The sequence below is a fragment of the Podarcis filfolensis genome (assembly GCF_964270895.1).
Source record: "Podarcis filfolensis genome assembly, chromosome: Z".
Classification (NCBI taxonomy): Eukaryota; Metazoa; Chordata; class Lepidosauria; order Squamata; family Lacertidae; genus Podarcis; species Podarcis filfolensis.
Genome location: NC_139617.1, coordinates 17,375,238 through 17,388,913, shown reverse-complemented (window position 1 = coordinate 17,388,913; position 13,676 = coordinate 17,375,238). Strand labels below are relative to the sequence as shown.

Sequence of the window (13,676 nt, the reverse complement as noted above, 5' to 3'; positions counted from 1 at the left end):
CCTGGAGAGTTCATAGGCTCTTTGCTTCTTCCTGGCCTTTCTCTCTGTCGTGCTGCACTGAGCTAAGCCAAGGTTTAGCATAGCATGCCTTCTGAACTGGGTCTCATGGTTAATCTCTCTCCTCATTAACCAAGGTTTGTTCTTGGCCTTAGCTTATGGTGAGTGAGGAGAGAGTTTAGCACACTAAAAAAAGACACACTGAATCATGGCTTAGCATAGCACAGTGTGAGAGCGAAAAGGATGAGGGAGCAGCAAAGCAGCGGTGAGCTCCTCACTGGGAGCCTGCCCATATGCAAAGTCCTGGTAAGCGTAATTCAGAGCTTTCCAAACTGTGTTGAGACATGTTAGTGTGTCGGCTGCAGTGTGTAGGTATGTTGCGTGAATGCTCCCCGTGCTCCTCCTGGGGGTGGAAAAGGGTTAGTTCAACCTCCGGTTTGCTAGTAAAACTGAATTACTGTGTCGCGAAATGATACATGTCTAAAAAAAATGTGTCACCAACATGAAAAGTTTGGAAAGCTCTGGCCTAATTACTATGTGATGTGAACCATGCAGTTAAATCAGATGGAAATCAGATGGAGCAGGGAGGTCCCTGCTCAGCTATGAAGTGCACTGGGTGAGCGTCAGTGTCTCTGCCCATGTGTAAAATACCTTTCCCTTACCACTGTTTATGTTTAACTGAACAACCTGAACTTGTCAATACATCTGATGGAATCCCATATGAAAATAGTGACAATCTGGAAGTGCCCAGTGTGGGTCAAGGTGATGGAATAATAATTGGTTTACCAGCTCTTAGCTTCTTTAGGTATTGAATGATGAACAGTAACTCAGCAGCCACTTCTGTGGAGTTAATGCTGCTTGCATAGTTTCCATGTGGGGTGACAGCACATCAGAGAAATGGAAGATGCTTCTCCAAAGACAGTCCTACCCACCCCCACATCACTGCTGCTGGTCTTCCTGTAAATAAGTTCCCAGTGTTACAGAAGACTTGTCACTCTGCAGGTATCTTGTGCCGTTCCCTGGGGTTTCTGCCTCACAATTCATGTTTGCTTATTGTTGATTTGCATAATCTATTTTGAAAGCCAAATGGTATTTCCTGGGAGCAGTATTTGGAACTGGGTGTGACCAAAGCCCTGAGCAGAGCCTCTTTCCATTTGAATGAGACTGCCTAGCCAGTTCTGAATGAGGAAATTCAGAACACATTTCTCCCTATCTAGAGTCCCCTTTGAAAAGAAAAGAATAAAAAGGAAAGTGGCCATGCTAGTAGGTGAGCTGATGATATCAAAATTTACAAATGTTTTTCATCTGTATGTGCAGGAAGACCTGTTGCGTTTCCAGCAGGAAACAGCTGGATTCTTTTTTAAAAACAAACAAACCAAAGCTTGTGCTACACAAAAGATACAGATCAGCCATTGCTTTAGCCATACCTTTACATGAACCTCTGGCTTTGTTTGTATGGTTGTTGTATAAATATTTAGCACAGCAACAGCCTCCAGTGACCTTGGAATGGTAAGGCAAATTAAATGAAGGGTAGTTTGCTGGACCAACAGTTTGTAATCGGCTGCTGGCCTGATTTGGTCCAAAGGGCTGCCATTGTACATGACTGGTCTGTACAATGTGGCTGCTTGCACATTTTCCAGCTATGTTCAGCAGATGATGAGAGAGACATACTTGCCATTGCAGAACAAGCCAGAACCTCTGCATCAGGACATTCTTTCCCCATTTCAACAGAGCTACTACTTAGGCTATTTCAGGCCTGAATATCTAGCGCTCTTACCTCTTTGGCAGCAGCTGACCGAACACCTGCCCTGAGCAATCGCTGTCTAACCATCTCATCTCTGCCATCTCCCAGTGTGTGCCTCTTGCCCCAGCTGACGCTCTGTAAACTATCTGAGCAGCTCCAGATTCAACACATTGCAGAGAAGAATGAGCAGCCAGTTAGCACCAAGTTAATAATAAATATAAATAAATTTTTATTTATGCCCCGCCCTTCCCGGTTCAGAAAACCGGGCTCAGGGTGGCTAACACCAAAAGTTTAAAACACTTAATTGATGCAACAAAAACTAACATAAAATACAGTATAAAACGTGAATACCAATAAATTCAGAATTCAAATATCAGTTTAGGAAAATCCATCCAATAAACATTAGATGATCACCAGGGCTAGCTGGCTAAATTAGTCCTGTTTGGGCCAGTGAAGAAACCAGGGGATAATTAGCTGTGGGATCCCAGAGTGGGTAATCTTCATAAAAAGGGGAGTGGGAAAGAAGGAAGGGGAATAAAAGATCACGCTAAGTTCAAATTGAAAGCCAGGTGGAATAGCTCTGTCTTACAGGCCCTGCAGAAGGAAGTTAAATCCTACAGGGCCCTGTTCTCATGGGACAGAACATTCCACCAGGTCAGAGCCATCACTGAGAAGGCCCTGGCCCTGGTGGAGGATAATCTGACTTCTTTAGGGCCTGGGACCTCTAAACTATGATTATTCATGGACCTTAAGGTCCTCTGGGGGGCGTACCAGGAGAGGTGGTCCCGTAAATACGAGGGCCCTAAGCCACAAAGTTACTACTAACATTTCTCCTAAGTGAGCTCTAATGGGCTAGTAACTTTTGTGGGCTTAATTGCAAGGCAGAAGTACACCGAGGTGTGACAATAATTGTGCAGTGAACACTCATTGGGCTGATTCTGTACGCTCACTCTTTGGCCTTCCTTCCTACCTCTTTTAGCAGTCCTGATGTGCATCTGCTTGGTGTCGGTCACCTATGGAGCTTTGGTCTGCAACGTCCTGGCCATCCAGATCAAGTATGACGACTACAAGATCCGCCTGCACCCGCTGGCCTTCATCTGCATCATCCTGTGGCGTAGCCTGGAGATCTCCACCCGCATCACCATCTTGGTCCTCTTTGGGAGTGTCTTCAAGTACTATGCCATGGGCATTGGTGGGGCCAACTTCCTGCTCTTCTTCTTCTTGCCCTGGGTGCAGTTTTGGTGGAGTGGTGCCCAGCTGCCTGACAATGTGGAGAAGAACTTCAGCCGGGTGGGCACCCTCTCGGTCCTGTTCTCCATCACTTTGCTTTACGCTGGCATCAATATCTTCTGCTGGTCAGCTGTGCAGCTCAGGCTGGGTGACCGGGAATTGATTGCGAAGTCACAAAACTGGGGATGCTTGGCTCTCTTCTATGTGTTCCGAGGGCTGGAGAACAGTGTGCTGCTTGTCGTCTGGTACTTCTTTATGACGGACGTCTACGCGTACTTCTGTGCCCCCTTTCTGGTGCTGCAGCTGATTGTAGCCTACTGCTTGGCTATCACATTCATGCTCTTCTTCATGCAGTATCTCCACCCCTGCCGCACCCTATTTACGCACAACGTCTCTGACTTCTTGCAGTGCGTCTGCTGTAAGCGGGACGAAGCACCTGAACCCCTGCACCTTGAGCCTCCCTGCGAGCCTGGCGTGAAGCATAGCATTGTCTGATGGGACATAAGTCAAAATCAAATCATAAACCATTCTGCTGAAGGTGGAACGGAAACTATATCCTAATATCTCAACAGGGGCATACCCCATACCTGGCCTCAGCAGGTATAATTTATCAACAAGGGAGCAATGCAGGGAGTCACAGTGGCAGGACTGAGCCTTCCAGAGCATCGTCTGAACTGACAGATCAAATTGGGATGGGCAATAAGGGGGGCAATTTTAATTTCCTTATCTGCCTGCAGAGCCTGGAGTAGTCTGCATTGCACACCAATGCAGCAGGGTCAGTTATTACGTTCAGAAGGACTGTGTTGTCATTTCTAGATGATAACCATTGACTGATGTTATGTCAGATGTTTGAAGGATACTCAACTGGGTTGAACTCACGGTTAGCTTAAGTAAGGGGAGATCCTTTGGAAGGGTGGTTAATGGGTCTTGCTGCGGCAGCCATCTGTTTACACCACTGCATCCACATGAGCACCATGGTCTGTCTTCAGATGGATAGAATTGTGGCCCCGCATTTTCAAGGATAGTCCTGACAGTCGTGACAGCTGAGGCTCTAAGACTTGGTTGTCCTTCAGCACCCTTGGTGCTCCTCCCCGATTTGTAGTTCTGTGTTTATTTATATGTTGAGCTGAGAATAGACATTTTTAAGTGCTTTTTTCATTTTAAAGGAATTTGGCCTCTTTTTATACTCAATTTAAACACAATTTAGGTTCCTTCAGAACTTCTGGATTTCTGTTGTTTAGTATCTTGACTGCAGCTGTTTTCCAGTTAGCTATGTTTGGGTGACATGAAACATTTATTTTCTTTTTTTAAAAAACTTCTTTTCTTGCTCAAGACCTGGTGGGCCTTCAGGTTACCTTGTTCAAATATATGTTATTTAAATTCTCTTAATAACCTGTGAATTTTCTTTTCCACAAATAAAGTACCTTTATTTATTAGTTATATGTGTTAAGGCAGGGATTTCCAACGCAGTGCCCACGGGCACTGGTGTGCTTGCCAATGTTTTCTGTGGCGCTTGTGAAAGGTCTCAGTAAATAACCCTTCAAAAAATTCACAACACACAAGAGACCATTTGCTCTTCCTGCTTGGTTCCTGCTTGCACTGACTCAGCCTTTCCTACCTTGAACACGACTCCTTCGGTGGATGCAAGGACTGGACACCCACCTTCCCTTCCATTCTGAACAGAGTAGAGGAGCAAAATGCTTCTCTGTGTGTAAACACTGCAGTGGGCAATGGATGTTCACTTTCAGAAGTGGTAGCCACTTTGCATTTATGCCATTCCACCACCACCCCACTCCCCATAGCTATTTTGTGACTACTTATCAAAATTCCAAATGTGTGTCCACTGGTCCCAAAAGGTTGCTGACCCTTAAGGATTGCAGTACAGAATAAAAAATTGGTTGCAGAGAGGATCTGGACACCTCATCCATCATGATTTTGAACTGAAGCTTCTCTCTTTCTCATACAACACATGGTACAAAGTAAGAACATATCTCAAGGAAGCCAATTCAATAACTGATAAAGAGTTCCACAGAAACATCTCTACACCCATGGGTAGAATTTCATAATCTATCTAGCATGTACCAACATCAGCAATGGAAGACCTAGCCAGAGATAAGAGCTGAGTGCAAACCAGCCCTTAGGAAAATCTTGATCTCAGTTTGCACCTCACAACTTTCTGGTTCTTGATGATTGCTTTGCACCAGACTGACAGACCAACAGGGCTGTGAATTCAGAAAACTCTAGGCTCAGGTGTCACATGTGATATACTCTGCTTTTATGCATGTTTCCTAAAAACAACAACACGTAACTCCCCACAGATTTTCTGTTTACCAAGGATTATTTAAATGCAGCACTGGAGACCTTAGCCCACAGGTTTCCAAACTTCCCACTGTCCGCCAGTCACTTGAAAACTACTGTTGGTTTTTGCAAACCACTTAATGATTTTTATGCCTCTTCTAGCAATTATAGGGTTGCCATATTTCAAATAGTGAAAATCTGACAGAAAAGTAGTTGTCAAGCTTTTTTTGTTTAGTTTTGCCCAAAGTTGTTGAGCTATTTATGAAAAAAAATCTGCAAAAAAACGACACTGCCAACATGGGTTGCCATACGTCCAGATTTTCCCAGACATTCCATCAATTTCCACTCGGACACTGCCTGTGGCTGCAGTATTCCATGCATGTCTGGTACTTTCCGGACTTCTGGCAACCCTAAGCAATTACAATGTGGTGTGATTTTTTATTTTATTTTTTATTGATTCTTTTATTGCTTATATTGCATTTTATTGTATTACACAGTTTGCATTCCTCAGAATTCAAGTTGTAAATCATTAAAATGCAATATAAGCAATAAAAGAAGCAACAAAGATACAATTAAAACTAAGTAATGGATTGTTAATGTGGGCATGTTGCTACCTACCTGAAGAAGGCTTGTGCGTCCTTAGACCACAGCTTGGGAACCCCTAATCCAGAGGTTTTAGGGTGGCACTGTGGTCTAAACCACAGAGCCTAGGGCTTGCCAATTGGAAGGTCGGCAGTTCGAATCCCCTTGATGGGGTGAGCTCCCGTTGTTCAGTCCCAGCTCCTGCCCACCTAGCAGTTTGAAAGCATACCAGTGCAAGTAAATAAATAGGTACCGCTCCAGCAGGAAGGTAAACGGCATTTCTGTGCGCTGCTCTGGTTCGCCAGAAGTGTCTTAGTCATGCTGGCCACATGACCCGGAAGCTGCCTGTGGAAAAACGCTGGCTCCCTCGGCCTATAGAGTGAGATGAGCGCGCAATCCCACAGTCGTTTGCGACTGGACTTCACCTTTACCTAATGGAGACATAGACAGGGGTGGGGACAAGTTGGTCAAGTGTTGCAGCAATGCAGCATTCTATGCAATCACTTTTCATAATAATAATAATAATAATAATAATAATAATAATAATAATAATAAATTTTATTTATACCCCGCCCTTCCCAGCCAAGATCGGGCCCAGGGATGGGGATGGGGACATCATGGGGATGTCATGGGTGGGGAACCTCTGGTCCTCGATATATTACTTGGATTACAACTCCAATCATCCCTGCCCATTGGCCATGCTGTCTGGGGCTGATGGGTGTTGGAACCTAGCAACATCCAGAGCGCCACAGGTTCCCCATCCCTGGTCTACAATGATTGGCAGTGGCTCTCCAGGGTTTCAGGCAGAAAACCTTACCAACCGTCCCTAGAGATCCCAAGGATTGAACTGATGGCATTCTGCATGCAGAGCATGGGCCTAGCAGCCCCTAGCCCTTTCCCCCAGATAGCAGAGTTGTAAAATACAGATTTTTCAGACTGGAAGAGGAAGATAACATGTTGGAGATGTACACGTACATAGAAAGTCAAGGAAAAGGCTAGAGTAGATTACAGTGGTACCTCGGGTTACAGACGCTTCGAGTTACAGACTCTGCTAACCCAGAAATAGTACCTCAGGTTAAGAACTTTACCTCAGAATGAGAAGAAGAAATTGAGCAGCGGCAGTGGGAGGCCCCATTAGCTAAAGTGGTACCTCAGGTTAAGAATAGTTTCAGGTTAAGAACAGACCTCCAGAACGAATTAAGTTCTTAACCAGAGCTGCCACTGTATTGATCTATCGATCTGCTGCTGCTGCTCTGGTGAGTGCTGGGAGAACCGCTCCCTCTCCATCGGGCCTAGGGGCCGGGGCCTGCACTCACCACTACAGTTTAGAGGCCTGAGCAGCTACCTGCAGCAAGTGACAAAAATGGTTTTAAATGTTTTAAGTGCTTTTAATTTGCTGCACCTTAAATGGTGGTTGTTGTTTTTTTATAATATATTATTTTATTATTTTATTTCTGCTTGGGGTGTGATAAGTATTTAGTCAGGGTTGGGAGCAATTTAATTTAACATAATTGTTTCTTGTTTTGTTTTTATTTTTCTTTAATTCTGTTAAGTTACTATATAGTTTGTATTTTGCCTTTTAAGGGGAGGGGTCAGGGCTGCGTGGGAGTGGGCCTCAGCCAACAGAATGGCTGGGGCAGGTTCCACGGGGGGGAGGTATTGGGACACCCGATCTCAGTGATCACGGGCAAGAGGAGAAGTTATGCTAAGACCAGACCATGTCATTACTGAGGAGGCAGGTTTAGTCATTGTTTGAGGACTATCCCTGCCTCTGGGTCTGGTCCTGATCGGAAGGATACTGGAATCAGCAAGGGAAACCCACATGACCTGAAAGTGTTGCTGTGCAATGCCAGGTCAATTATGAATAAAACCACTGCTATCCATGACCTGATTGTGGATGGAGGATTTGACCTGGCATGTGTGACAGAGACTTGGTTGGATGAAGCAGATGGGCCTGTCCTTGCCGCTGCTTGCCCACTAGGTTTCTCTTACGCACAGCAACCCAGGTCATGTGGGCAGGGAGGGGGGGGCTGCAGTGATTTTTAGGAAGTCATTAGTCTGCACCAGGTGTCCTATTGGGAAGACCTAGTTTTCTGAGTGCATGTTCTGGAAGTTGGGCAATAGGGGCAGTACAGGATTCCTTTTGGTGTACCGACCTCCCCGCTGCACCAAGAATTCCCTGCCCGAGCTGCTTCGGGTTGTGGCAGATATGCTCCTGGAGACACCTAGTTTGGTTGTCCTGGGGGATTTTAACATCCATGCCGACACGACCTTACAAGGGGCCGCTCAGGACTTCGTGGAAAGCATGGCCTCCATGGGGCTGTCCCTGAATAAGTTTGGCCCAACTCATACCCGCGGACATGCCTTAGACTTGGTGTTTACCTCTACGGATGTTGATGATATGACACTAAAAGTGAAACAAAAGAAGTGCCATGGTCTGATCACTTCCTGGTGCAACTGGACTTCTCCGCGACCCTTCCCGTCTGCAGGGAGGTGGGACCGATTCGGATGGTCCACCCCCGCTACTTAATGGACCCAATTGGCTTCCAGTGAGCGGTAGGGGATGTTTTATCCCAAGTTGATGGCCTTTCAGCTGATTCCCTGGTGGCCCGCTGGAATGCAGAGTTAACCAGGGCTATTGACTGACTGGCTCTGAAGCGCCCTCTCCGATTGCATGGAGCCCAGACAGCCCCATGGTTTTCCCTGGAGCTGAGGGCGATGAAACAATCACTGAGACGGCTAGAGCGCCAGTGGCGGAAAACTCATTCTGAATCAGACCGGACACAGGCTAGAGCTCAACGTCGAGCCTACCAAGTGGCAATGGCAATGGCAAAGAGGGCCTTCTTCACCGCCTCCATTGTATCTGCAGAAAACAGCAGCAGGAGACTTTTTCAGGTGGTTCGCAATCTATTGGAACCACCTGCACCACCGGGGCCTGGTAGGGACCCCAAGATCTCCTGCAATGCTTTTGCAAAGTTTTTTTGCAGATAAAGCCGCTCAGATTCAGAAGGAGGTAGACTCCACCGTGGGAGCAGGGCCAGGGCGGGAGAGTGTTAGAGTTCTGTCTAGTCATGTTACATGGGATCAATTCCAATCTGTTACCTCTGAGGATGTGGACAGGCTGCTTGGACGCGTGAAACCAACCTGCTTGTCTCCTTGATCCTTGCCCATCCTGGCTAATAAAAGCAAGCTGGGAAGGGCTGGGCGATGGGCTCTGTGGGGTGGTGAATGCTTCCCTCTGCGAGGGAGCCTTCCCAGACCTACTGAAAAACAGCTTCTTAAAAAAACATCTTTAGACCTGACCAATATAGCCAACTATCACCCAGTCTCAAATCTACCATTGTTGGGCAAGGTGATTGAACGGGTGGTTGCTGAACAACTCCAAGGACGCCTGGAGGATGCAGACCATTTGGATCCCTTCCAGTCGGGATTCAGGCCTCACCATGGGACTGAAACTGCCTTGGTCGCACTGGTCGATGATCTCCGGTGGGCTAGGGATAAAGGTGAGAGCTGTTTCCTTGTTCTGCTGGATCTCTTAGCGGCCTTTGACACCATCAACCATAACATCCTTCTGGACCGTCTTGAGGGGCTGGGAGCTGGGGGCACTGTTATACAGTGGTTCCACTCCTTTCTCCTGGGCCGTGTCCAGAAAGTGGTGGTGGGGGATGAGTGTTCAGACCCCTGGGCTCTCACTTGTGGGGTGCCTCAGGGTTCCATTCTCTCCCCCGTGCTTTTTAATATCTATATGAAGCTGCTGGGAGAGATCATCAGGGGGTTTGGGCTGGGTGTTCATCAGTATGCAGATGACACCCAGCTGTTCCTCTCTTAAATCAGAATCAGTGTAGGCGGTGAAGGTCCTGTTTGAGTGCCTGGAGGCAGTTGGAGGGTGGATGCCAGCTAACAGATTGAGGTTGAATCCTGACAAGACAGAAGTACTGTTTTTGGGGGACAGGGGGCGGGTGGGTGTGGGGGACTCCCTGGTCCTGAATGGGGTAACTGTGCCCCTGAAGGATGAGATGCGCAGCCTCGGAGTTATTTTGGACTCACAGCTGTCCATGGAGGCGCAGGTTAATTCTGTGTCCAGGGCGGCTGTCTACCAGCTCCATGTGGTACACAGGCTAAGACCCTACCTGCCTGCGGACTGTCTTGTCAGAGTGGTGCATGCTCTAGTTATCTCCCGCTTGGACTACTGCAATGCACTCTACATGGGGCTACCTTTGAAGGTGACCCGGAAACTCCAATTAATCCAGAATGCGGCAGCTAGACTGGTGACTGGGAGTAGCCGCCAGGACCACATAATACCGGTCCTGAGAGATCTGCATTGGCTCCCAGTACATTTCCGAGCACAATTCAAAGTGTTGGTGCTAACCTTTAAAGCCCTAAACGGCCTCGGTCCTGTATACCTGAAGGAGCATTTCCACCCCCATCGTTCAGCCTGGACACTGAGATCCAGCACCGAGGGCCTTCTGGCAGTACCCTCCCTGCAAGAAGTGAGGTTACAGGGAACCAGACAGAGGGCCTTCTCGGTAGTGGCGCCCATCCTGTGGAACACCCTCCCTTCAGATGTGAAGGAAATAAGCAGCTATCCTATTTTTAAAAGACATCTGAAGGCAGCCCTGTTCAGGAAAGTTTTTAATATTTAACGCTGTACTGTTTTTAACACTTGATTGGGAGCCGCCCAGAGTGGCTGGGGAAACTCAGCCAGATGGGCGGGGCATAAATTTATTATTATTATTATTATTATTATTATTATTATTATTATTATTATTACTGGTCTAAGGGAGCAGAACCTGCAGCCTTCAGGATGATACTGGACTACAACTCTCAAATCTTCTTGGCCGTTGGCCATGCTGTCTGGGGCTGATGAGAGTTGGGAGTCTGATGTTTGAAGGCCGCTCTGTTCCCTATCCCTGCGTCATTAAGATAAATATAACACCCCTGATTTAATAAGTACAATAATATATTGCTCATGTTTTATGCTTATGCTTATCAGCCTTATGCTTATCAGGTGCCTAAAACAGAGAGCAGCAGCAGCCAAGGTAGTTTTGGAACGTTAAGTTAGTGTTTTCAGTTTTCTCTGGATTTGAAACGAAATAGATGAAGAGGACCTCTCAAAAGATTGGTCCTTGATCCTGTAATGCAGTAAGGCTAGCATAATAGAACTGGGGCCCACATGTTTTCCAGAATGGTATTTTATGGAATCTCGGGTCGACATGGGTTTAGTAAGCGTCTTCAGTCTAAAACTGAGAAGATGCAGAAATCAACCACTAGATGGCAGCTGTGATTTGGTTTAGGCTAGAAGCAGAGAAAGATGCAAGGCCTCAGAGCGGTGCTCAAAATAAGAATAACTTAACTTTTTAAAACAATATAGTTATATCATTACTGAAATGCCCAATGTGTTTGTATTAAAGGTTGCAGAAAGGCCATAGTTCAATGGTCGAGTATCTGATTTGCACATAGAAGTTACAAGGTTCATTCCCTGCATCCTCAGGTAGGTCTGAAAAGATTCTACTGTATGTCTGACATCCTGGAGAGCTGCTGCCAGTCCGTGCAGACACTACTGACCTAGATGGACCAATTCTCTGACTCAGTAGAAGGCAGTTTCCCCTGTTAACATTCTGCTCTCAAGTGTATTGGGCTTTTTGCTATTATATAGAATTATATTACTTGATAGCTTGATTTTTTTTTAAAAGCACCGTTTTACAAACTTAGCCCTTCCTCAACTTCTTTTGGTTTTGGGTGCTGCCCCACTTTCCCCACTGTGACCTAGAGCAAAAATGTAGAGCTGAAAAGAAAGTTTGAAATTGTCCAGAATTTCAAGTTTTGCTATTCCTGTTTGGAATGTGAAATATTGAACTCCCAACACAGAAATATGCATTTTGAATTTGAAATTTTACCTCAATATTCAAGTGCTTTATTCACATTGTGTCTCAGCAGATATCAAATATAGAATCTCAAAAGCTGTCAAATCCTAAATGTATGTTGTCTGTCAAATGCTATTGAGTGCCAAATATTATTTCATGTTAACAATAGTATGCAATCAGACACTAAATATTGCATGCCAACCATAAAATATTGTTGAATCATTACACGACAGGTATTAAATATTGTGAAAGGTCAGCTACTGAAACAAAATGTTGTAGGATGTCAAATACTTGGCAGATATCCTACTTAAGAAAATGATCTGGAAACTATTTCACAAAAGTGGCAGAGGAAAAATTCTGAGTTGGGTTTTTTTGGGGGGGGAGATAAGTTGGAAGCAACTTTCAGTTCAGCTCTACTAGCTGTGGGGTGCATACAAGCACTATCTTGCCCAAGGTTCTTCCGGGCAAGAAAAACCATGAAACTTGCAAACAAATCAAACCACAGAAAACAAAACAGCAATGTAAGACTTTGCTTAGAAGTACTTGCAAGTTCGCTGTCTGAGATGTTGGAGAATTCCATCAGCAATAGAAATGGAAGCAGAAATTACTGCACTTCTATGTTTGCTGGAGGTCAGGAACAGAAATCATGCCAGAGAGTATTAGTAGTATTCACTATTGGGGAGGGAGGCACCTGCAAATTATGTTTCTTTCTGCATTGTTTGTGGGGAGGTTATACAACAATGAACATTCATCCTCCCCCCCCATTAATATTTTTTTGAGCTTAAATATTACATTTTGGTGCTGGAGGAGACTCTTGAGAGTCCCATGGACTGCAAGAAGATCAAACCTATCCATTCTTAAGGAAATCAGCCCTGAGTGCTCACTGGAAGGACAGATCCTGAAGCTGAGGCTCCAGTACTTTGGCCACCTCATGAGAAGAGAAGACTCTCTGGAAAAGACCCTGATGTTGGGAAAGATGGAGGGCACAAGGAGAAGGGGACGACAGACGACGAGATGGTTGGATACTGTTCTCGAAGCTACCAGCATGAGTTTGACCAAACTGCGGGAGGCAGTGGAAGACAGGAGTGCCTGGCGTGCTCTGGTCCATGGGATCACAAAGAGTCGGACACGACTAAACGACTAAACAACAACAACATTACATTTTGTCACTCAACAATTGTGTCTAATTCTAGTTGTATCATTTTCTAGCCGTACAACACCCATTTTGAGGTGAAGTGACCATAATAGCATTATGCTACCAAAGTTTTATTTTAAATTCCTTTCCTAGCATGAAAATTGCCTGCTTCACAGCTGCTGCACACTGCATCAAAATCTTCATCAAGCTATCTACTATGACTCCAAGGTCTCATTCCTGGTGAGCATATATGTGAAATTAAGATATTTTTGCTCCAACACGTATCACCTTACACTTGTTGACATTTAATCACATTTGCCATTTTCTGCCTGTTCACTTAGGTTGGGAGAGGTCCTTTTGGAGCGCTTCACAGTATTTTTGTTTTAATGACCTGGACAATTTAGTATCATCAGCAAACTTGGCCACCTCATTCCTCACTCCTAACTCTAGATCATGTGTGAAAAGTTAGAATGCACAGGCCCCAATACTGAACCTTGAGGGACTTCACTTTTTACATCTCTCCATTTGGATAACTGTCCATTTATTCCTATTCTTTGCTTCCTGAGACTTAACCAATAGATGCAAGAGGACCTTTGTTGGAAGTCCAAGTAAACCTGTCCAGGTCCCTTTGGGGCCAGGGAGAAAAGAATATAATAATAATAATAATAATAATAATAATAATAATAATAATATATTTATATACCGCCCTCCCCAGCCGAACCCTGGCTCATAGCGGCTAACAACAGTAAAGTAATACAGCATTCTAAAATCATTTCATTATAAAATCAGTTCAAATCAAATTAATGGCAACCATTGGGCTAGAGTT

General features: G+C 45.3%; 2 protein-coding genes across 2 annotated transcripts in view; both read left to right on the top strand.

Moving 5' to 3' along the window:
- The window catches only part of XKRX (XK related X-linked), a 40,388-nt gene extending 36,562 nt beyond the window's left edge, over positions 1-3,826 (top strand). Inside the window, exon 4 of the mRNA XM_083596025.1 lies at positions 2,721-3,826. Within this exon, the coding sequence (XP_083452151.1) occupies positions 2,721-3,466 (746 nt within the window). The 3' untranslated portion in view covers positions 3,467-3,826. The remainder of the gene's footprint in view (positions 1-2,720) is intronic.
- A 9,181-nt stretch (positions 3,827-13,007) lies between these two features.
- NOX1 (NADPH oxidase 1) overlaps positions 13,008-13,676 on the top strand; it is a 34,990-nt gene continuing 34,321 nt past the window's right edge. Inside the window, exon 1 of the mRNA XM_083595995.1 lies at positions 13,008-13,090. The gene's annotated coding sequence lies outside the window, so the exon portion shown is untranslated. The remainder of the gene's footprint in view (positions 13,091-13,676) is intronic.